Source organism: Doryrhamphus excisus, linkage group LG7 (assembly GCF_037039965.1).
Source record: "Doryrhamphus excisus strain RoL-2023G ecotype Guam linkage group LG7, RoL_Dexc_Guam_v1.1, whole genome shotgun sequence".
NCBI lineage: Eukaryota > Metazoa > Chordata > Actinopteri > Syngnathiformes > Syngnathidae > Doryrhamphus > Doryrhamphus excisus.
In genome coordinates, this window is record NC_136363.1 from 4,909,382 (window position 1) to 4,935,339 (window position 25,958).

The 25,958-nt window shown below is 37.5% G+C and overlaps 1 protein-coding gene and 1 long non-coding RNA gene across 2 annotated transcripts in view; one reads left to right on the top strand and one right to left on the bottom strand.

Moving 5' to 3' along the window:
• Positions 1–7,672: 7,672 nt before the first annotated feature.
• LOC144899516 (uncharacterized) lies at positions 7,673–21,450 on the top strand. The gene is made up of 3 exons (XR_013627667.1): positions 7,673–7,766; positions 10,051–10,122; positions 21,196–21,450. It is a non-coding gene; the product is annotated as an uncharacterized LOC144899516 (long non-coding RNA).
• A 2,816-nt stretch (positions 21,451–24,266) lies between these two features.
• sdc2 (syndecan 2) overlaps positions 24,267–25,958 on the bottom strand; it is a 51,845-nt gene continuing 50,153 nt past the window's right edge. Inside the window, exon 5 of the mRNA XM_058047658.2 lies at positions 24,267–25,477. Coding sequence (XP_057903641.2) covers positions 25,314–25,477 — 164 coding nt within the window. The 3' untranslated portion in view covers positions 24,267–25,313. The remainder of the gene's footprint in view (positions 25,478–25,958) is intronic.

Sequence of the window (25,958 nt, forward strand, 5' to 3'; positions counted from 1 at the left end):
ACCACTTGGGACTGCAGTGCTGATATCAGTGTGTTCCTGCACAAGCGACTCATGGGAAATCATTAGTGTGATTGTTGTCTTTCACCTACATCCTCACACTTGTGTAAAAAAAAAAAAAAACTGTACAACAACAGCAAAATGGAGTTGAAATTCACAGTTCGATAAACACAGCTGACAAATGTATTCCAAACCCGTCACGGTGTGAATAGGGTAGGCGCTCAAACGTGGAAAAAAAAAAAAAAAAAAAAACGAGACAGCATCGAACTCCATTACCTTATGTGCTAGTGACCTGTTTGGAGGAGGGCGTGACACATGTCATCATACAAACCACCTGTCAGCTGAGCCGCTGTCCTATAATAAGTCACTTATTTTGTCCAGTTGCTATGGACACAGATGGTACGGAAGCAGACTAGGGCAGTGCTCACAGACAAAAGGAGATGGTGCAGAAAGGAGATAAGGCTACTGAGACTCCTGGCTGGGTCTGATTAAAGACAGGATAGCTGGCACGTACCAAGCAGAATGTCAATGGCAAACATTTTTGTTAAGCTGTCATGTGATGGGCGGTTTTTATATTACCATATTATTGACTGGTTACCAGTCCAGGGTGTAGTCTTTCCGGTCATTCCAGTGACAAAGTGTATTCTAGAAATATGATACTATTATTATATTTCTGAGAATATTTGACTCAGGGTTACCATGAGTTGGTTTTTCTGTGAACTGGGCAAGAAAATATTGGTTCTCCGTGGTCTTTCGCTAATGCGACAAGGCTTCCTCATGGATCCGTCTGTACTTCTGCTTCCATTTGACCTAATGGACCAACAACATACACTGTATTTATGGTAATGGTAATGGTTTTATTTCATTTGAACGTGCATCAGATTACAATTGAATGCATCACGTAATCAGTTCACAGTTCCACATGTCCAAAAGGAGTAGGAAGAAGCAAAGCTTATTAAATCCTACCCCTCCATCTGGTACTTTTACAATGAGTAACTGTTACATTTGTTCACTTCCTGCTTTCCTAATATAATTTAAGGTTTTTTTGTTTGTTTTAATTTTTTTATTTTTATTTTAATTTTTATCCTAATATGAGTTTTTTAATTTTAATTTTAATTTTAATTTTAATTTTAATTTTAATTTTAATTTTAATTTTAATTTTAATTTTAATTTTAATTTTAATTTTAATTTTTGTCACTTACCGAAGTACGAGGTGATATGATATACTTTTACAATTAGTAACTGTTACATTTGTTCACTTCCTGCTTTCCTAATATAGTTAAAGGTTTTTTTTGTTTGTTTTAATTTTTTAATTTTTATTTTAATTTTTATCCTAATATAAGTTAAGTTTTTTAATTTTAATTTTAATTTTTGTCACTTACCGAAGTACGAGGTGATATGATATACTTTTACAATTAGTAACTGTTACATTTGTTCACTTCCTGCTTTCCTAATATAGTTAAAGGTTTTTTTTGTCATGTACCAAAGTATGAGGTGATATGACCACCCAATGCCATAATGTGTACCATAGTAAGTGTCAATATAGTGATATATATAGCACATCATGACTGGTTCAAGACTCTTCATCCTTGTATTTAGCAAACATCAACTGCTTGTATTGTTTCTTGAATTGGCTCATCGTTGTGCATTGTTCGAGGTCCTTACTCAATCCATTCCATAGTTTGATTCCACGTACTGAAATGCTATGGCTTTTTAACGTAGTCCTAGCATATAAGTGTTTCAAATGTAGTTCTTCCCTGAGATCATATTTCTCCTCTCTTGTAGAGAAGTATTGGATGACATTTTTAGCTAATTGGTTATTTTTAGCCTTATGCATTATTTTAGCTGTTTGAAGATGAACTATATCAGCAAGTTGAAGTATCTGTGATTTTAGAAATAAGGAGTTAGTATGTTCTCTGTAGGCGGCATTATGAATTATCCTTACTGACCTTTTTTGCAGTACATTTAGCGAGTGAAGATTGCTTTTATAGTTATTAGCCCATATTTCCACACAATAAGTAAGATATGGTAAGAACCAGAGAGCAATAAAGAGTGTGGAGTGATTTATGATTGAGAACAAATTTTGCTTTGTTACCTTTCCCCTCTAGATGTTCAAAATGCCCATTTGTCAGTCAGAGAATTTGTTTACCAAAAACTCTAAAAACTCTCAACTGTCAATAGTCAAATTGTTCTGTTTTGACTTAACTTGTTGTGATTTTCATACTGAACCGTTTAATGGTCCGTAGTGAGCTCTGTGGTTAGGGTTGTCATAAAATTCTTGACCATGTTTGTCAGGACCAGACTGTGTGGTATTGGTTCGAGTAATCTGAAGCATTTCTCGGTTTGTATGCGCACATTCCTGATGAGATTAGTGACCAATGACCACCCCTGTTTTCTGTGTTTCCCCTGACATTTGAAGTATGCTTTGAAACCAAAGAATATTTGTTGTGCAACATTTTCTTGCAAAATCTGAATGTTTTTTGCACTTTGTTTGTGATTTCTGTGCTACAGAAATTCAAACCCTCTGTGGCGAACATATTAACCACTTGACCACCTTACCACTATATTTTGTTTGTAAAAATATTATGACTTTAAAATTAAATTAGTATTTAATATTTCAAGTCTAGGGCGGCACGGTGGTTGAGTGGTTAGCGCGCAGACCTCACAGCTAGGAGACCATGGTTCAATTCCCACCCTCGGCCATCTCTGTGTGGAGTTTGCATGTTCTCACCGTGCATGCGTGGGTTTTCTCCGGGTACTCCGGTTTCCTCCCACATTCCAAAAACATGCTAGGTTAATTGGCGACTCCAAATTGTCCATAGGTATGAATGTGAGTGTGAATGGTTGTTTGTCTATATGTGCCCTGTGGTTGGCTGGCGACCTGTCCAGGGTGTACCCCGCCTCTCGCCCAAAGACAGCTGGGATAGGCTCCAGCATCCCCCGCGACCCTCGTGAGGAAAAAGCGGTAGAAAATGAATGAATGAATGAATGAATTTCAACTCAATGCTATTAAAATTATTTTTTCTTTTCCTACGTTTATTTTTGGAAAAATCTTTTTTCCCACTTAATTCATTCAATCCCGTCATTTTTTGGAGATTTTAAAGATTAGACTCTCATCTTTCATCAGAAAAAAAAACGTTTCTTTCTACCTTTTTTTTCTTGTTTACCTTATTTGGAGTTGCCAATTAACCTAGCATGTTTTTGGAATGTGGGAGGAAACCGGAGTACCTGGAGTAAACCCACGCATCTCCTAGATGTGTGGCCTGTGGTGGAAAAAAGGTCTCACATTCAGTGCGGAAGTGGTACATTTTTAGCTTCATACAAACTAGCTAGCTCGGTAGCTTGCTATATTCTATGACCGATGGCTCTCTTTCCCTTTACTGTATTGCTAATATGAATAATATTACAGTAGTTGCCCTAATAATTTTGACTTACCAATTACATGTGCTGTAATTCTAGTTTGTATTCTGACTCATTTCAGTGTTGCTCGCCTCGATTCAAGCTAAAGCGCTTCTGACCATATCTTGTGGCAGTCATGTTTGCCACAATACTACAAAACGCTCAGGAAGCATGGCGTCAAGTAGGGATCCACAACATCTGAGCGAGTTTGACAACCTCTTTGTACATTATGAGGTATTACCAACTGTTAAGCATTAACTGCCATCAACCCCTTTTGCCCTACCTCCCCTGCTTCTTTTTCACATGGAGGCAAATCAACTATTACCTAGTGACCTGAAGCAATGACACTTTCCTCGACTGTTCACACCATGCCTGTGATGTCAACCTCTGACCTCAATAAAAAACGCACGCTACTGTAGACCCAACGACATCAGCACGCTTGCAGGGACACATACATACATACATGTACGACGCATGCTGACAATTGGATAACGACAGCAGCTGTGCTTCCACTTTCACCTTCCCAGCTGCCCCAGCATGTGCTGTATGTGCATTGCACTGAGAGAAGCCACGTGAAGCATTGTGATTATGTTGTTTTATTTTTCAGCATGCAGGAATATACATCATAGCACGTGTGTTTTTGTGTGTGTGTGTGTGGGCTGCCGATACGATGCCAGCTCTTCTTAGTCATTGTATGCGATTGAGTCATTGGATATAGGGCACTTGTACCATCAAATGAGAGCTGCATCAAATATTCAAACTTTACAAATATGACCAGAATTGCATGTTTGTTTGTTTTTTAATTGGTAATGGTAATGGTTTTATTTCCTTTGAACATGCATCAGATGACAATTGAATGCATCCCATAATCAGTTCACAGTTCCACATGTCCAAAAGGAGTAGGAAGAAGCAAAGCTTATTAAATCCTACCCCTCCTGCTGGTATTTTTACAATCAGTAACTGTTACATTTGTTCACTTCCTGCTTTCCTAATTTTAATTTTAATTTTAATTTTAATTTTAATTTTAATTTTAATTTTAATTTTAATTTTAATTTTAATTTTAATTTTAATTTTAATTTTAATTTTAATTTTAATTTTAATTTTAATTGTTACAATCAGTAACTCTTACATTTGTTCACTTCATGCTTTCCTAATATAATTTAAGTATGTTTTTTTGTTTTTTTTATTTTAATTTTAATCCTAATATAATTTAATAATTAAAAATAATGATAATTAATTATAATAAATTAATAATGTTCATTTTATGGGCAACAATATTCCTTATAATCTCTAATTTGTATGCATTTACATTCAAGGCCATTGTCTGGAAGTAGCTAGTAGCTATCGGGACGTGCGGTACTCCTGTCTATTGTTGAGCCATTGCAAAATATTTGCCTGAAAATAAATTTTATAAAATGTTAAAATAAATTTAATAAAATAATAATAAAATAAATAAAATAACAATTAAATTTTATAAATTTTATTTTTTTATATAAATTTATATTTTAATTGTAAATGCATATATGAATATTCCAATTAAATTTGCTTTGAGCTTGCTTTGTTGATGTTGAATGTTATTTATTAATTGTATCCCCTGCATATCATTTTCACACATACACACACACATATGTTATAAAGTGAGGACATAGGGAAAAGAAGACTTGGTGTTCCAGCAGAGAGGAGGACCAGGGCAGGCTTAGCCATGTCACTCTGCTCTTAAAGGCATGTGGAAATGAATATGGGTCTGCCACGTAATCAGCTTATCACAGGACCTCGCTTGGTGCCCCGCTTATGCAACGCTCAGACCATCTGAGAGACTTCCATTTCGTTTTCATTTAGCTGGCTGTGAGAGTGATACACCACATTCGCTGCTGGCTCACCGCAGCTGGCCTCGGCTTCGTTCATCCTGCTTTAATCACGCCTGCTGCTGTATGACTGTATGACGACGTGTCCGTGTGCGTGTGTGTGTCCGTGTGTGTGTGTGTGTGTGTGGGTGGGTGGGTGGAAGGCAAGGGGTTATGAGGGTTAGGCAAGATTGGGTTTTTTTTTATTTTTTGCTTATGCATATATGAATGTGTTACTGAGCTTAGTAGGATATATGGTTTGCACTTTTCTTCAAGTCTCTCTCCTGAGGCTTTGCAACCTTGCTTTGAGGTAAATTATCAATCCAATTATCATTATTTAACTTAAATGTAAAAAGTTAATTGAAGCCTAATTAGTATTTCCTGCAGTTGCATCAATGAAAGATTACTTGTTGCATTTGAATGTGTCTTGTCAATGGCAAATTGGTAAATGGTAACCGATAAACAACTTAATAATCTTCATCATTAACAATCATCATACAACGCTGCTTAATTCTGATTCCTTTGTGTCCCTCATTTATCACGGTCAACTGGTTCCAGATGCGACTGTGATAAGTGAATTTACGTAAAGTAAGATTCTTCATTAATACATTTTGTAGAGCAGAGAAAACCTATTAAATGTAAAATATTAAATACCCCACAGTCACCTTTACATTTTTATTACAATCCCACTGAGTACTTCCTGCAGTTTCATCAATGAAAGATTACTTGTTGCATTTGAATGTGTCTTGTCAATGGTAAATTGTCAATCAAATTGTCATTATTTAACTTATAGGTCATCCACGCCTGTTTAAAAAGTTAATTGAAGCCTAAATATAGCCTGGGCATAGGCTGGGCTCATTAATGCACTGAAGGAACGGCACAATTGTCATACAAAATGTTTAAAATACAGATAAACAACTTAATAATCTTCATTATTAACAATCATCATATAACGCTGCTTAATTCTGATTCCTTTGTGTCCCTCATTTATCACGGTCAACTGGTTCCAGACGCGACTGTGATAAGTGAATTTATGTAAAGTAAGATACTTTATTAATACATTTTGTAGAGCAGAGAAAACCTATTAAATGTGAAATATTAAATACCCCACAGTCACCTTTACATTTTTATTACAATCACACTGAGTACTTCCTGCAGTTTCATCAATGAAAAATTACTTGTTGCATTTGAATGTGTCTTGTCAATGGTAAATTGTCAATCAAATTGTCATTATTTAACTTATAGGTCATCCACGCCTGTTTAAAAAGTTAATTGAAGCCTAAATATAGCCTGGGCATAGGCTGGGCTCATAAATGCACTGAAGGAACGGCACAATTGTCATATAAAATGTTTAAAATACCAATAACTAAATAATCTTCATCATTAACAATCATCATTAACAATCATCATATAACGGTGCTTCGGATTCATTTGTGTTCTATTGACAGCAGTTCAGTCATCCCTCATTTATCACGGTCAATTGGTTGCAGACTCGACTGTGATAAGTGAATTTACGTAAAGTAGGATTTTTATTAATACTTTTCGTAGAGCAGAGAAAACCTGTTAAATGTGAAATATAAAATACCCCACAGTCACACTGAGTACTTCATGCAGTTTCATCAATGAAAGATTACTTGTTGCATTTGAATATGTCTTCTCAATGCCTTGTATTTGTATTTAAATTCATGTAGCCATTTTGTTTTAGATTTTTGTTGACTATATTTAATTGGGGGCAGAAATATGTAGAATTTGCTTACAATTGCATATTTTTTTAATTAAAAAAGAGGTTTTATTGAAGGTAGAGAAAACAACAGAACCACGAGAGAATGAAAGTGTTATACGGCTACTTCACTGTGCCTGGTGAACCTAAGTGGATGCAAGTCCGTGCCATTAAATACTGAATAAAAGTTTCTGGCCGCTGTGTTGTTATAAGCAGCCACAAACAAACACTAGAGTTTAACAAGGGTGGCTTCACTGGAAATGCAATTTTCTCCAAGTGGAATGTCATTAAGATGGTGGTTCTGAGGTCTCTGCATACCCAAACAAACAGTAATATAATCCCAACATAACATTTAGCAGCAGGATGTGATCTATAGCTCAATGCATTGTCATTGTAATAAATTCATGATACACACACACTCACCTAGCACAATCAGAGTTATGAAACACATAAGATATAGCTCATGGAAGACATAGATGCTCATGTAGCTGACATAGCTGAACCCCGGTTGCCATTTTGTTAGCAAGCTTAGGATGCTAACAAGGTTGCTAACATGCATTAAGGACACAATTGGACTCACGCAATGTATTAATAACACAGAAAGACACCAAACAGCAAATGTAAGCTAACCGAGGCAAAAATTTTGGCATTTTTTATGTTAACCAAAAAAAACGGGCTAACTGTATATCAGTTGCAATACAAGTAGCGGGGTGTTTCATTCATACCTATGAACAATTTGGAGTCGCCAATTAACCTAGCATGTTGTTGGAATGTGGGAGGTAGCCGGAATCCAGCCTTCACTGAAGGTAAAAGTACATTTAAATGTTCATTTATCTGTAGCTGACATAGCTGAACCCCGGTTGCCATTTTGTTAGCAAGCTAAGTATGCTAACAAAGTTGCTAACATATATTAAGGACGCAATTGGACTTGCGCAATTTATTAATAACACTGAAAGACACTAAATGACACTAAATGTAAGCTAACTGAGGCAAAATTTTGGCTATTTTTTTTTAACGTTAACCAAAAAAGGGGGTAACTGTATATCAGTAGCGGGGTGTTAGGGTGAGACAAAATGGTGGGTCATTAACCATTGCACACCAGCCCTATCCAGCCTTCCCTGAAGGTAAAAGTACATTTTAATGTTCATTTATCTGTAGCTGACATACATAGCTGAACCCCGGTTGCCATTTTGTTAGCAAGCTAAGGATGCTAACAAGGTTGCTAACATGCATTAAGGACACAATTGGACTCACGCAATGTAATAATAACACAGAAAGACACTAAACAGCAAATGTAAGCTAACCGAGGCAAAAATTTTGGCATTTTTTTATGTTAACCAAAAAAAACGGGCTAACTGTATATCAGTTGCAATACAAGTAGCGGGGTGTTTCATTCATTCAACCCTGGTTGCCATTTTGTTAGCAAGCTTAGGATGCTAACAAGGTTGCTAACATATATTAAGGACACAATTGGACTCACGCAATGTATAAATAACACGGAAAGACACTAAACAGCAAATGTAAGCTAACCAAGGCAACATTTTGGCGTATTTTTTTTAATTTTTAAGTTAACTAAAAAAAAGGCAATTTGGTTAACCTAGCATAATGTTTGAATGTGGGAGGTAGCCGGAATCCAGCCTTCACTGAAGGTAAAAGTACATTTAAATGTTCATTCATCTGTAGCTAACATAGCTGAATCCCGCTTGGCATTTTGTTAGCAAGCTAAGGATGCTATACATTAAGGACACAATGTATTAATAACACGGAATGACACTAAACACTAAATGACACTAAATGTAAGCTAACCATTTTGTAAGCAAGCTAAGGATGCTAACAAGGTTGCTAACATATATTAAGGACACAATTGGACTCGCGCAATGTATTAATAACACAGAAAGACACTAAATGACACTAAATGTAAGCTAACCGAGGCTAAATTTTGGCTTTTTTTTCAAGTTAACCAAAAAAAACGGGGTAACTGTATATCAGTTGCAATGCAAGTAGCGGGACAATTAACCTAGCATGTTTTTGGAATGTGGGAGGTAGCCGGAATCCAGCCTTCACTGAAGGTAAAAGTACATTTAAATGTTAATTTATCTGTAGCTGACATAGCTGAACCCTGGTTGCCATTTTGTTAGCAAGCTAAGGATGCTAACAAGGTTGCTAACATACATTAAGGACACAATTGGACTTGCGCAATTTATTAATAACACGGAAAGACACTAAACAGCAAATGTAAGCTAAACGGGGGAAAATTTTGGCAATTTTATTTTTACGTTTATGTTTATTTTACCAAAAAAGGGGATAACTGTATATCAGTTGCAATACAAGTAGCGTGTTTAGATGAGACAAAATGGTGGGTCATTAACCACTGCACACTTGGAAAACCATGGCTTTCATGCAATATGATTGTTTTATTTTTTCGAGGGAAACCTCTAATTATACACAAAGTTCACAATTCTGCAAAAAATTAAATCCAAGTATTAAAATCCCGCTGTAAAAAGAAACCATGCCTGTCAAATAATATCACTTTCTCCCTAAATGGAGGGTTTACATTTTCTAAACAACACTTCCTGTTACCTTTTACGGCCCCTGTCCAAAAGGAAAAATAGAAGTGAGGTAAAAAAAAGGTGGTGCATTTTAGATGATAGCGGATGTTTCTGCAAAATGAAAAAGTAATCTATTCAAATGTTCACGCTCGTAGAGGAATAAAAGATCTTTCGCATTCCGCCACCCACTCTTTTCCATGCTACAAATGTGATTTGCTCACAGTCATTATCACCAGCTTGGGTAATAAGAGAGCTGGCGAGCTCATAAATGCATCTCCATAATAAAAGACAGGAACATACAGTACAGAAGCATGGAGACATTCAAAGAAATACCATGAAATACTGTGTGAACTTGACATATTTGAATGAATAATGATATGTTATGGTCAATGTTTGTCTTTAGAATATATGTGGACATGTGTGAAAGTAACTTGTCAAAGTTAATGGCAGGACAAAAGAAGCAATACACTGGAACGGGAGGACAATGCGTCTCCATCCCCTCAGATTACCCGCAGCCTCTCTCTTTTTCTTTCTTTTACAGAGAAAGGGGATGTATTCATTTTTCATGATGTTTTGGAAGTGAAAAACGCTGCAGTGGGTGTGCGCTGTGTGGGTAAGTTTGGAATGGTGTCTCTCTATTCATTTCCATTTTCAATGTAGTTTTAATAAGGACAATCAGAGTATACAGAAAATGTTGTTTATCACAAATAATTGGTGAAAGACACATGTGACAAAGACATGAAATAACACCTTTAAAGTCACTTTAAAATTCGAATTACCGAATAATACGAGAAAATAAGCCGTTGGAGGCTGCACGGTGGTCGAGTGGTTAGCGTGCAGGCCTCACAGCTAGGAGCCCCAAGTTCAATTCCACCCTCGGTCATCTCTGTGTGGAGTGTGCATGTTCTCCCCGTGCATGCGTGGGTTTTCTCCGGGTACTCCGGTTTCCTCCCTTATTCCAAAAACATGCTAGGTTAATTCGCACTCCAAATAAGGTAAAAAAAAAAAAAAAGGTAGAAAAAAACTTTTTTTTCTGTTGAAACATGAGAGTCTAATCTTCAAAATCAGTCAAAAAAAGGACAGTTTTCCAAGAATAAACTTAGGAAATGAAAAAAGACAAGTAATGGTAATGGTAATAGTTTTATTTCATTTGAACATGTATTTGAACAGATTACAATTGAATGCATCACATAATCAGTTCACAGTTCCACATGTCCAAAAGGAGTAGGAAGAAGCAAAGCTTATTAAATCCTACCCCTCCATCTGGTACTTTTACAATCAGTAACTGTTACATTTGTTCACTTCCTGCTTTCTTAATATAATTTTTTAAATTTTTTTATCCTAATAAATTTTAATTTTAATTTTAATTTTAATTTTAATTTTAATTTTAATTTTAATTTTAATTTTAATTTTAATTTTAATTTTAATTTTAATTTTAATTTTAATTTTAATTTTAATTTGTTCACTTCCTGCTTTCCAAGCACAACAAAAGAGCTTGGATCTTATGCATTAATGCCATTAATGCATTGGTGTCATATAATTCATGCACAGTTGCAAAAACATTATATTTTTCATCTTTTAAAGAATCTACCAAGCTTTGTCAAGACTGCTGCTGGGTTTTTTGGGTTTTTTTTGTTTGTTTTTTTACAGCATACCCATTTCCCGTTAGCCCGTTCATCCTGAGACATGATTGAGTGATTCTATTTGGTCCCACCGGTCTGGACATGTCAGAAAAGTGTGATTTGTGAGACTTCTAAGTGTGTTGTTTATGCTGCAAGTCATCTTCTGGCTTCAGTGTGGTCCAAAGTTGTGGTGACAGGTACATTAATGCCCACATTGCGGCTTCATGGTGGCAAAATAAACAACGGGGGGGAGTTCAGTCCCTTGCGGTATTGTATGGAGCTTTGAGAGGAACGGTGATTTTCCAAGTTGTCTTACCTTTGAACACTTATCCCATCAGTCAGTCATTCATTTCCTGGATTTTCCTAAATAGGACCTGCTGTCATGGGGATGTATGATCAAAGAGTGTCATTTGAAGAATGTGATTTGAACCTAGCACCAAATTGCACTTGTTTATCAAACTTTTTTAGCAATAGTTAAAGTTAAGTTAATAAACTATGGGGGTGTTATTTAATGTCTAAAAATTAAAAAATTAAAATTAAAATTAAAATTAAAATTAAAATTAAAATTAAAATTAAAATTAAAATTAAAATTAAAATTAACAAACTTAAATTATATTAGGATAAACATTTTAATAAAAATAAAAAAAACTTAAACTATATTAGGAAAGCAGGAAGTGAACAAATGTAACAGTTACTGATTGTAAAAGTACCAGATGGAGGGGTAGGATTTAATAAGCTTTGCTTCTTCCTACTCCTTTTGGACATGTGGAACTGTGAACTGATTATGGGATGCATTCAATTGTAATCTGATGCATGTTCACAGCTGGGATAGGCTCCATAGGCTGTGACCCTCGTGAGGATAAGCGGTAAAAATGAATGAATGAATTAATGATTTTGAACACAAAAGAATTAACAGTCTTATCCAATTGAGATTCAAGATGGCTTCACTCAAGTGCAATTGTGTTACGACTCCAAATACAGCCCTTACAAAACACAGATGAATAAATACTTAATAGTGATCAAAATTTTCTCTTTTTTTACCTACCATAAATAAACCCTTCTTCCTCTTACAATACCCCGAGGATTTAAATCCATGGCAGTTAAATGAATATTTCAAGCGTTCCCCAAGTTAAAATCTCTCAAAGAGACACATTTACACCGACTTGAGTACGGACAAAGTGAGCAGCTCACTTGATAAATACATCATTCAAAAAGGCTCTCTCCCTGTCTCCACTAAAAATATAACACTGTGAATCATTTATGGATTAACAATCAAAGATGTTTTCCAGGCATGAGTTAGCACATATTGTGCATAACTGCCTCAGTGAAGAGCTGAAGGGGGGTTGGGAGACCGAATTTTTGCTTGTTGTTAGGTTGCAGCGACCTGGTGTTGAATGCATCTTACATCATGTGATGATGCTGGATAAATAAAAAGAACCTCAGAATACTAACTCTTAATTTTAATGAGAAATATTAAATATAATATGGAAGAGTTATGTTCATTTCAAACAGGCAGGATCAAAGCTGTACTAATGTTTTCTTTCCACTCAGCTACACCACAAAAAACACAAAAACAGGGTCTGGGTCTGGTGGAGAAAGGAGCCTGCAATCACACAGACTCTGTGGGCCAGTCGCCGACTGACCATCGCTGGCCTCCTGTCCACTCCATGACATCCAGAACTGCATTCAGGCGTGTCACCCTCGACCGCAGTTGACATAGCGGCACTTGATTGCGTGCAGAAAGCATGAAAACATTTTGGCACCAAGAAAGACGAAGATTTTTCTTTCCAAAATATGGCAATGTCAGGTTTTAGAATGAAACATTAAGAAAAAAAAGTAATACAGTGGGTACACCGATACTAATATGTGGTACGTGGCCCCAAACACCCAAGCACCTCAATGCATCATGGGACATAGAACAATTCTTCATTTTCTACCGCTTATCCTCACGAGGGTCGCAGGGGTGCTGGAGCCTATCCCAGCTGTCTTCGGGCAGGAAACAGGGTACACCCTGAACTGGTCGCCAGCCAATCACAGGGCACATATAGACAAACAACCATTCACACTCACATTCATACCTATGGACAATTTGGAGTCGCTAATTAACCTAGCATGTTTTTGGAATGTGGGAGGAAACCGGAGTAATCGGAGAAAACCCACGCATGCACAGGGAGAACATGTAAACTCCACACAGAGATGCCCGAGGGTGGAATTGAATTTGGGTCTCCTGGCTGTGTGGCCTGCGCGCTAACCACTTTCTATGCCGCATGACCTCCAATGAACTGCTTTGCTCAGACACAATGTAGAATGGGAAACTTCAAAACTCATATTGGTACTTCTTTGTATATTTTTAGGTGCACCTTTGGAGTGTTAAGTTACTGTGTGATGAGTTTAGTGTTTTTTTTTGCAAGCATTAACATGGCTAAATAATCTAATACCCGGAGAAAACCCACGCCTGCATGGGAAGAACATGCAAACTCCACACAGAGATGGCCGAGGGTGGGATTGAACTCGGGGCTCTGAGCTGTGAGGTCTACACACTAACCACTTGACCGCTGTGCAGCCCAAATAAGTAAATGTATATATATTAATGTTATATACAAATCTATACGGTCAAGTGGTTAGCGCGCAGACCTCACAGCTAGGAGACCAGGGTTCAATTCCACCCTCTGTGTGGAGTTTGCATGTTCTCCCCGTGCATGCGTGGGTTTTCTCCGGGTACTCCGGTTTCCTCCCACATTCCAAAAACATGCTAGGTTAATTGGCGACTCCAAATTGTCCATAGGTATGAATGTGAGTGTGAATGGTTGTTTGTCTATATGTGCCCTGCGATTGGCTGGCGACCAGTCCAGGGTGTACCCCGCCTCTCGGCCGAAGACAGTTGGGATAGGCTCCAGCACCCCCCCACGACCCTTGTGAGGAAAATCGGTAGAAAATGAATGAATGAATAGAAATACTTCACTTAGAACTTAATATATTGCATTTAGAGCTTGATCGGATATTGCACAGTGAATGGAGTCTGGAGTAGAGAACTATACTGAGTATAAAAAACAAAGTATTACATTACACAGATGTACATATATATATAAATAGCCTTCTGAAGTATTTTTATCTTGTATTTCATACATCAGAACGCATTACTTTATTGCAAACCTACTGTATCACAGTGTATATTACATTTGGTGGTAAACAGATTGCTTTAGGGGAGAAGCTATACACTTCAATACTGCATATCGATGATCGGGGAAGAAGGAAATGGAGAGCCATTGCAAAAGAGAATGCAAGCGATGAGGATGACCTGCAGGAATATTAGGGAGGAAAAGCGTGGGATGGTCTGCTTGATGGGTCGACTGCGTGGAAATCGCCCACGGAGACACTTTGTTGAGATAACAGTGTTGTATCAGTGCCGAGGGCACGGGTGGGATGGTGGGGGTGGGGGGGGGGGGGTTGGGGGGGTACGCCATCTCTTGTGGTATGCTTGAGTGTTTCTGAGTGCATGCAACTCAACATCCAGCTGTTCAAAACACACACACATAGTTTCAACCCTGGACTTCAAAGTCCTGACACTAACAGGATGGAAGCATGGACCACCACGGTTAGTTAAGCAGAGACATGATCCATGTCCTGATCAGAGGTGAGGAGGAGAGGAGCTTACAAACATATGTCAGATTAATCCCAGATTTTAACAAAATTAATCATGATTATTCACCATTAACAATTATGTCTGAAATAAGACCATTTTGCTGTTAATCAGATTAATTCCAGATTTTAACGAAATTAATCATGATTAATCACCATTAACAATTATGTCTGAAATAAGCCCATTTTGCTGTTAATCAGATTAATCACAGATTTTTAAACAAATTAATCATGATTAATCACCATTAACAATTATGTCTGAATTAGGCCTTTTTTTGCTGTTTTTAATGAATAGAAAAATAAATGGTGATATATATTAATATGTATTAAGAGCTCCAAATGTAATGTCTGTAATGTCAATTATTGGATGCTAGAGGGGTCATGGATTCTGTGCGCTGTTACAAGGAGATCCCAGATGTCACCATCAATCAAAAAAAAAAAACATCTGGAAGAAGTACGAGATATATCGTCAGGGAGTGGAACGATGGGATGTCTTGAGGAGATGGTGGTCCCATTTTTTTTGAAGAGGACGCCGGTGCCGTTCAATCCCAGCTCACTTCAAAGCCTCTTCATTAAAGCTTTTGCCTGGAGAGTGCAGCCCTCCCCCTTCATCCCGTTCCTCCCTCCCCATCCCTCTTTTATTCACTGTCTGTCGAGCTGTCTCGCCCGTGCTCCTCCTCGATGTGTACAAAATATGCGAGAGGAAAAAGCAACGTGAGAAAGAGATAAAGGAATACAAAGGCATGAGTGATATCCGTTAATAGCATCTATTGTCTTTGTTGTTGTTGAAACGCAGTCAGAAAAGAGATGTGCTCTTTTTTCTTCGGCTTGGATGGTTGAGTCAGACTGATGTGCACGGGCTTGGCTGCGGAATTAAAATAGAAACAGAGGTGAATATTTTAGTGTTTTACGCTGCGGTGCATTACTGTTCTGATGTCAGTTATAATGATCCTAAAATGTCAAACTCAAAATGAAAGAGTTTTATTTTCCCATTTTTTTATTGGATTTTTTTTTTTTACACAAGAGAATTCCATTCCTGAAACAGAAGTATAATGAATGAACTCCGTACCTTATTATAATGTTGTCCCAGGCTAGTCTGGAAGGATAACCTCCTCTTCTCCTCCAAGATCCTCCTTGTAACAGCGCACAGAATCCATGACCCCTCTAATAAAGAGTTAAAGTTCTATTCTATTCTCTAATACATACTAATATACATATATCGCCATTTATTTTTCTATTCATTAAATACAGCAAAACATAGACATAATTGTTAATGGTGATTAATCATGATTAATTTGTTAAACTTTGTAATTAATCTGATTAACATAAAAATTGGCCTATTTCAGACATAATTGTTTGTTGTGATTAATCCTGATTAATTGTTAACATCTGTGATTAATCTGATTAACTATTTTAATCATTTGACAGCCCTAGTAAAAAGTTAAGCTATTTAGCGATGTTGTTCTTCCCCAGTGTGGCTGAGCAGTGCATTCTTGTGCTGCACGGGGCAAGTATTCTTCTGCCCCTGCTGTTCTAATGTCAGTTATAATGATCCTAAAATGTCAAACTCAAAAAGAAACAGTTTTATTTTCCCATTTTTTATTGGATTTTTTTTGGATCTTCTTGTAACAGGGCACAGAATCCATGACCCCTCCTGCATCCAATAATTGCCATTACATTTGGAGCTCTTAATACATACTAATATATATCACCATTTATTTTTCTATTCATTAAATACAGCAAAAAATGGGTCTCTTTCAGACATAATTGTTAATGGTGATTAATCATGAGTAATTTGTTAAACTCTGTGATTAATCTGATTAACAGCCAAATGGGCCTATTTCAGACATAATTGTTAATGGTGATTAATCATGATTAATTTGTTGACATCTGTGATTAATTTGATTAATATTAATCATTTGACATCCCTAATAAAAAGTTGTGAATGAACTCCTTACATTTATCCCTACCTTATTATAATGTTGTCCCAGCGCTAGTCTGGGATCTCCTTGTAACAGTTTCAAATGTCTTACAGCGTCCAACCTCAGCAGCAATGGCGCACTTGGAGAGGTTGAACGATCCAACCGCATTCATCAGTTGTTACGTTCATGTTGAATGTTGGTAAGACTCTACAGTACGTATATACATACTATGTACGAGGTCTAATTTTAATTAACTTTTTTCAGCACCAAAGTCAGTTCCGCTCCCAAAATGCTGATCATACATTCAAGTACCGTTTTAGTTCATTGCCACGGAATGGAACTTTTCCAATATTTTAATCAAAAACAGAGCTAATTTATTCCCTTCAGATGATTTCCCGTGAGTAGGCTACGTTTAAAGTAATATTACGTCGCAGCTTCCAGAGCTCAAAGAATGTGTGAGTTGGTTCATGTGAGGTAGCTAAGAGAATTATTTTTTTTTTCCAAATCCTATCAAGGCGAAGCAAGTTGGCATGCTGGCAATCATTATCAGTCGGAACTTGGTGATTAAGCAGCCAACCAAGCAGCTTTTCATTTTTGTAAATTGAGTTAGTAGTGTGTGTGGGGGGAGGGGGGGTGTCTTTGCTAAATGAAGATTCATTGTGCACAGTATGAGAGTAACTTATGTAGTATTTTTATGAAGTATTGACTGGAAGTTCTTAAATGCTTGACAAGCTATCAATGGTGCTGCACAATGACTGCATGTAAATTGTTGGGTATAGGATATAATGTACTTAAATAGATTTCTAAACCAATTCTTATATTTACATTTCTAGATCCTCCTTGAAGGTCATGTAGAGGAACTTGCAATCAGGGTGGAATGTCCTGGGAGGTTTTCCAACAGTGAGCAGCACCGTTTGCATAGTTTTTTGACTGGTTAGTATGATATGCAGGACAACAGCTGGAACGAAAAACTGGGTCAGCTCATCATTTTCAGAACTTGGCTGAAAATGATGCTGTCATACAGTATGTTGTCATTCGGGTGTGGTTATCTGTTTTTTTGGAGACTCGGCTGTTCTGTTTCTCATTCTGTTTGACCTAAATGATACACAAACAGATCATTAGTACAATGGAAATCTTGGTTTTCATCATTAATTCGCCTTAAAAGGTCCAACGGAAATTACAGAAATTTACAAAAATTGAGGCAATTTTTGCCATAGGATGATTTCACAGCTTCACTCTATTATGGTTTTTCAAAAATATATTATATATAATTAATACATGATGCAGGCTCCAGTATACCCACGACCCTAGTGAGGATAAGCGGATGGATAAATGATACTGCTTCATTGCTGAATACAGTCTGTTATGAGTACAAAGTGCATATGTAAGCAAAGGTTAGATAATTTTTGCCTATATTAAGCATTTAAGCAAGTTACTGTTACTGTTTGGTGAGACACACAAGCACCAGACTTGCTCGCCAGAAACAACATTGCAGGTTTGAATCATCACACAACAGGCACAATAATCTCAAATAAATAACAATGCCCAAGAAACACATAGGCTACGTTTGCGGCAGGTACCTGTGCAAATCAGAAACTCAACTCTGAACTCAACACTACTTCCTCTCCTATACCAGCTGTCTTTGGGCAAGAGGCGGGGTACACCCTGGAGTGGTCGCCAGCCAATCATAGGGCACATATAGACAAACAACCATTCACACTCACATTCATACCTATGAACAATTTGGAGTCGCCAATTAACCTAGCATGTTTTTGGAATGTGGGAGGAAACCGGAGTGCCCGGAGAAAACCCACGCATGCACGGGGAGAACATGCAAACTCCACACAGAGATGACCTAGAGTGGAATTGAACTCCGGTCTTCTAGCTGTGTGGCCTGCGCACTAACCACTCGTGCATGTACGACATGATGGTGGAAAAAAAGGTCTCACATTCAGTGCGGAAGTGGTACACTTTTAGCTTCATACAAACATGCTTAATGGCTGTCTACGATATAATACAATTGTAATGGTGACTATAGGGGTGTTATTTCATGTCTACAGGGCTCTAATTATGTTAAAAACTGTATGTACAGGTTTTTTCATAGTCAAAAATAGTACAAAAATTTATAAATAAGGAACCCTACATATTTCGTTCATAGTTGGGTCTGGAACCAATTCATCATAATAATTAATGTATGGTTCTTCCTTCTTGCATTGGTTTTTAGGGCGGACAAGCCACAAATTGTTTGTTTAGCCTAATCACCTAATATAAAATAATACAATCATTGGATTGATTGTTAAGATTGATTGATCATTGATGAGTTGGGTTTTGCTTATCTGTATCCATCTCTGGTATCTGTGGTATCTCCAAAATGTCAGTACAACACAATGATGAATTCAATCAACAGTTCAGTAGCATTAAAATATAATTCTACTGACATTTTTACAAACTATACTTTGGGACTTGTGTAATTATGACTTTCCATTTGATGCCGTCCGGGTCGACCCGATGCATTGGCCTAACAAAGTGTGAAGTTCAGTCTGTACTGTTATTGCATATGCAGACTGTAGACCGGGTCACTGAGGTGCTGCGTGTCAAGCCGAGTCAGACTCGGGCTTAAAGACTCCAGCCATGGGATTTTATGAGGGCTGACAGCCTGTTTATCTTGGATGCCATTTCCTTGACATTTCTGCATGATTTGATGCCGACGACCAGTTTATATCCAGCAGCTTTATTCAATTAACCACAGCAACAATGAAGCAGAACAAAGGAGGTTTTATTTAAAATGTATATAAATGCATATAACTTATACAATTTAAGAGTATGTGGCTAATTCCGGGCTGCACGGCAGTCGAGTGGTTAGCGCACAGACCTCACAGTTAGGAGACCCGGGTTTAATTCCACCCTCGGCCATCTCTGTGTGGAGTTTGCATGTTCTCCCCGTGCATGTGTGGGTTTTCTCCGTGTACTCCGGTTTCCTCCCACATTCCAAAAACATGCTAGGTAAATTAGCGACTCCAAATTGTCCATAGGTATGAATGTGAGTGTGAATGGTTGTTTGTCTATATGTGCCCTGTGATTAGCTGGCCACCAGTCCAGGGTGTACCCCAGCTGGGATGGGCTCCAGCACCCCCCGCGACCCTCGTGAGGATAAGCGGTCGAAAATGAATGAATATTTGAATTTGAATATTTTTGGAAGGATTCTTTAACGTTTTCGGTAAAACACAAAACGCGACAAAACACAGAAAATTGTTGTGAAAAAGGCTACCAGAAGCGACCCAGCATGCCTTGCGGCCTACACTTTCCATGTTAAAAGAAAGAAATGTGAAAAGAAATCAAGACGCTTAACCCCAAAAAGTTCTTAAATTATTAAAAATAAGAGAAATATATTTGGTTAGAGCGCTGGACTGTACTTCGACAAAGGGGACAGGCTCTCTATAAATTTGAAGTGAAGGTTAAGCTTGTGTGTGGCGCAACTCTGATTGTGCTATGTGAGTGTCTGTGTCTATTCGAAGCTATTAAACTGAAAATGCACTGTGCTGAAAGACTGAATCTAAAAGTTCATTCATTCATTTTCTACCGCTTTTCCTTACAAGGATTGTGTGGGCGTGCTGGAGCCTATCCCAGCTGTCCTCGGGCGGGAGGCGGGGTACACCCTGGACTGGTGGCCAGCCAATCACAGGGCATATATAGACAAACAACCATTCACACTCACATTCATACTTATGGACAATTTGGAGTCGCCAATTAACCTAGCATGTTTTTGGAATGTGGGAGGAAACCGGAGTACCCGGAGAAAACCCACGCATGCACGGGGAGAACATGTAAACTCCACACAGAGAGTGGAATTGAACCCAGGTCTCCTAGCTGTGAGGTCTGCGCGCTAACCACTCGACCATATATATTTGTATATAACATTAATATATATAAATTTACTTATTTGGGCTGCACAGCGGTCAAGTGGTTAGTGCGCAGACCTCACAGCTCAGAGACCCGAGTTCAATCCCACCCTCGGCCATCTCTGTGTGGAGTTTGCATGTTCTTCCCGTGCATGCGTGGGTTTTCTTTGGGTATTAGTTTATTTAGCCATGTTTATGCTTGCAAAAAACACTAAACCCATCACACAGTAACTTAACACTCCAAAGGTGCACCTAAAAATATACAAAGTACCAATATGAGTTTTGACGTTTCCCATTCTGCATTGTGTCTGAGCCAATTAACCTAGCATGTTTTTGGTATATGGGAGGAAACCGGAGTAACGCAAACTCCACACAGAGATGGCCGAGGGTGGAATTGAACCCTGGTCTCCTAGCTGTGAGGCTGCACGCTAACCACTCAACCACCGTGCATCCCCTTGAATCTAAAAGTTCAATATTACAATCCAACAATGAAATAGTCCATATGTAAAACCTCAGTTTATAAATCAACTGTATAACCTTGTGAGCCTTGCATTAATATAAACAAAGCATTTGAATTCTGCTTGCACTTTGACACAAAATGCAGACTTGGGAGGACAAACACATGCGACCCCTGCGCTCGGAGAGTCACGTTGGGGAAATGTGTTCCTAGTCTCAGCAAAACGCCGCTTTTCCTATTGGTTCACTGCCCTACCACCCACTGCATATGGACCTCATCCCAATAGGGGATATTGTACAGTATTTGCTTCTGGGCAAATATCACATCACCATGTTGGATCATACTGGCCTGATTCCTTTGAAAAGACAAGAAAAGATGAGTTTTCATCTAAAATAACATGAGAAAAAAAATGCATGCATGTGAGCTTTACCATGTGTAGCGTTGCATCTCTACTATTGTTATATATATATATATTAAAAAAAAAAACAGCACACAATATAGATATTGTCCATTAGTGAGACAGTATAGAAGTCAGATGGGTATTGTGCACAATAAATAACATATTTGTTTCAATAAAAACATTAACGAATAAGAATAACATACGAGTGCTATCACCATGGAGTGTTTCACGTCATAGCCGTGAGTAAGTGCACTACTTAAAGAAAAATAAACCTGCTGCCCCACTGTGAGCGATTAGTCGGTATTTCAGCCCTGCCCGATCGCTCTCATTCCTCCCGTGGCTCCGCTTAACAGCGTGCAACCCGATGCGAGATTAATCCCTAACGTTTCCCTAATCTCCATCATAACAGGGTGAGATTAGGACACTAAATGATAGGCTGGAGCGCACAAAGATTACTCATCTGCATGTCGCTTCCTGATTAGAAGTCATGTTAAGAATTAATGGCAGAAAAAAGCTTTAACCCCCCCCCCCCCCCCCCCCCACTATCAAGAAGGTGTACAGGTAAATGTAAAGTAAAAGTAAGCTTAAATGTTCAGAAGTGTTACTTCCTGTTCTGTGCTTTTATTTTGTAGTGTGTGCTTCCTGTTGTGGCAGTGAATCGCAGCTGTCTGCAATTAGTCATCAGTGGGTTTATAAAGCCCGGCAGAGTCATTCAGACTTTGCTGGTTCATTGTTACTCATGTTAGGGTGTTGTGTAGTCACACTGTCACCTGCTTTATTAGAGCCCTCTAGACAGGAAATAACACCCCTATAGTCACATTTATACTCATATTACCCAATATAGTAAATAGGTAAAATAATATATTTAAGACATAACACAGACTCATCATATGTTAGCAGTGAGTTCCTTGTTGTTTTATTTCCTGTTCTGGATGGTTACTTCCTGTGGTGATTATTGTTTCGTCAATGCAACATTACTGACTGGTTACGTGTCTGTTTCAAATCAATTTTTAGCATTTTTATCTGAAATATATTTGGTTAGAGTGCTGGACTGTACTTCGACAAGGAGGACAGACTCGATAAATTGGAAGTGAAAGTTATGCTTGTGTGTTTAAAACGATTTGAATTGTTCTGAATGGATTTGGATGAAATTTTCTACAATATTTTTAGAAGACTTCTTTAACGTTTTTGGCATTTGTGTTTGTAACTCCAAAAAAAAGGATCAGAGAAATTGGTAAAAAAAAAATATATATAAAAGCAAAAGCTTTTTTTTCAAGCAAGAACGCGACAAAACACAGTAAAATGTTGGGAGAAAGACTACCAGAAGCGACCCAGCATGCCTTGCGGGTTTTTGGCCTGGGTATTGTGTGTGGATATTTGTTTACATGTAACAGATAGGTTAGTTATTGTACTGCAAGTCATGTGGCCGGCTACACTTTCCATGTTAAAGGAAAGAAATGTGAAAAGAAATCAAGACGCTTAACCCCCAAAAGTTCTTAAGTTATTAAAAATAAGAGAAATACATTTGGTTAGCACGCTGGACTGTACTTCGACATGGAGGACAGGCTCTCGATAAATTGGAAGTGAAAGTTATGCTTGTGTGTTAGAGCGCTGGACTGTACTTCGACATGGAGGACAGGCTCTCGATAAATTGGAAGTGAAAGTTATGCTTGTGTGTTTAAAACAATTTGATTTGGATGACATTTTCTACAATATTTTTAGAAGGATTCTTTAACCCCAAAAAGTTCTTAAGTTATTAAAATAAGAGAAATATATTTGGTTAGAGCGTTATAAATAAATATAATATAAATTATAAATTGGAAGTGAAAGTTATGCTTGTGTGTTTGAATTTGAATCGTTCTGAATGGATTTGGATGAAATTTTGTACAATATTTTTGGAAGGATTCTTTAACGTTTTCCGCATTTGTGCATGTATCTCCAGAAAAAAAGGGTCAGAGAAATTGTAAAAAAAAAAAAATAAATAAAAATAAAAGCAATTTTTTTTTTTTCAAGCAAAAACGCGACAAAACACAGTAAAATGTTGGGAGAAATACTACCAGAAGTAGTAAAATACAGGACAATTTTCCAACAGGTTGGACAAAATATCGAATAAATAAATAAATATAGATAATGGAATACTTTGGGATACTATGATCAGAATAAACTGGTCTCTGCGTGCTAACCACTCGACCACCGTGCATCCTGTGAAATGTGCCTAGCCAGGATTGAAGTACAAAACAAAGTTGACACAAGCAATTGGATATTAGGCCACAATGTTTATTCAGTAGTGTTGTTTCAACTTATAGGTACAATACTGTCAGCTTCTGTAAGACTAAAAAAAATGGTACCATTACAGTCATCCATGCACACTGAATGTCGTTTCGACCCCTGCCACGCGCTCACCGTGAGCACAATCTTTCCCCCCGAATGGTAGGCACTTTGAAGGTTTAAAACATTTGTGAATATACATTTATATATACCGTATTTATATATCTTTTCATATACTAATAAGCAAATGGACAGAAAAGGGGTAAAAAAAAAAAAAGGAAAAGAGAAAAAACAGAAGTGGCCATGGAGTTAGGAATACTGTGAGTCTTTGGGTTGATCCACACAGTTCATAGTACCTTTAGGGTCCTACAGGATGAGAAATGACTGCACTGAAGGGACACACATAGTAAAAACTGTGTACTTGACCTACTTTACACTTTTGTACAGCGGGGGGGGGAAGGCAATCTGACACAGAAGATGTCAAATTTAAATTTGATTTATTCCGAAGTGAGCATGTAAAAACTAGGTATCCATAGGGGTTTTCTTGTGTTGTGTTGTGTTGTGTTGTGTAGTGCTCCAATGTCGCCCGGTGTGTTTGTGTCCGAGCGGCCTTTCAATGGAGCACGTCTTTGGGGCCCAAAGCATCAACAACATGGGCAAAATAAAAGCAGGAAGTAGGGCAGGCCATTGACGGCTTAACTGGCCACGCTCCAATATGACTTCCAAAAGAAGGGGGGCGTGAGGGTAAACGGAGAGCGGAAAAGGGGAGGCCCGGTTAGGGTGAAAGGATGCGAGTTTGCAAACACATTGAGGGGGGGTTATGTGAGCCAAAAAAAAAAGAAAAAAAAAAAGCACCCCTCACCCCCAAAAAAATTTATTTTTTTTGGAGCTTTGACACAATTTCCTAAGTATGAAGATTACTGCCAAGAAAAAAAAAAAAAGAATCAAATAAACATGATGTTTTGCTCGCTTTTGTCTCAAAATGGATGTTAGAGCAATAAAAAAAAACAAAAAAACAAAAAAACATTGCAACCCAAAAGGAGAAAAAATATACATGGACTATTAACAGCGTTAATATGAAGACAAAAAAAAAAAAGCTTCATCAAAACTACAAAGGCATTTTTTTCAACAACAGAGAAAAGATAAATTAATGTAATACAACTTTAGAGCTCAACATCAGACATGCTAAGACAAATAAAAAAAAAAACAAAACAAGAAAGTAGGATTGCGATAGTATAATTCAATTATTTCCATTTTTGATTTTTTTTTTTGTTTTTTGTCCTTACAAACAAAAAAAAACACTGCTACCGTTAAAAGTAGTCAGCGGATGCAATTAATGTTCATACCTTGTCGGTTATTATTTTTTTTTTATCCTTTCATATAATACACTGACACCATAAAATGCGGAAAGCTTGTATTTTAAAAACAGAAAAAGGGGGTGCGACAAAAAAAAAAAGAGCTTAATAATACACTATGCTATTTTTCCTTAAATCAACTTTTTTGTCGTATTTCATGTTCTCTGCTGCTGCCAAGGGTTGAACCCGCGGCAGCCTTGCGTGACTTTTTCGGCGTTGTTATGGCGGTTGGAGCGGGGCTTCTATGCGTAAAATTCCTTGGTTGGCGCCTTCTGATAGGCTGCGCCGGAAGGTTTCCTTTCGCCGAGGTCGTAGCTGCCCTCGTCCTTCTTCCGCATGCGGTAAACCAAGAGCAGGATGAGGAAGATGGCGAACAAGAATCCAATCACGCCGCCAGCTATAACGGCTGAGAAACACAGAAAGAGAATGTTAGCGTTCAAATTTAGCTAACTTAAAAGTCGATTAATCGGAAGGTTGTTTTGATTAATCGATTGGTTCGGTCCTAGACCAGGGGTGTCTATCTTTTCCATCGTGACCACTTTAATATTTTGAAAAAGCTTATTATTAGTATCAACTTTGTTCTTTTTTTTCCCAAATATTTCAACTTTTTTTCTGAAATAACCTTGTAAATTTTCTTCTCATAATATTATGACTTTATTCCCATATTATAACTATTTATAACCTAAATTTCCCAAAATTACAACTTTTAGTTTCTCATAAATAATTACTTATATACTTATAATACTTCAATTCTATGCTAACTAAAATGGCGTTATTTTCCTCATAGTGTCCCATAATATTTTTATTTTCTTCCCATAACATAGCTTTTTCCACAAAATGCTATATTTAAAAAAAATGACAACTTTATTCACAGTTTTGTTAATTTT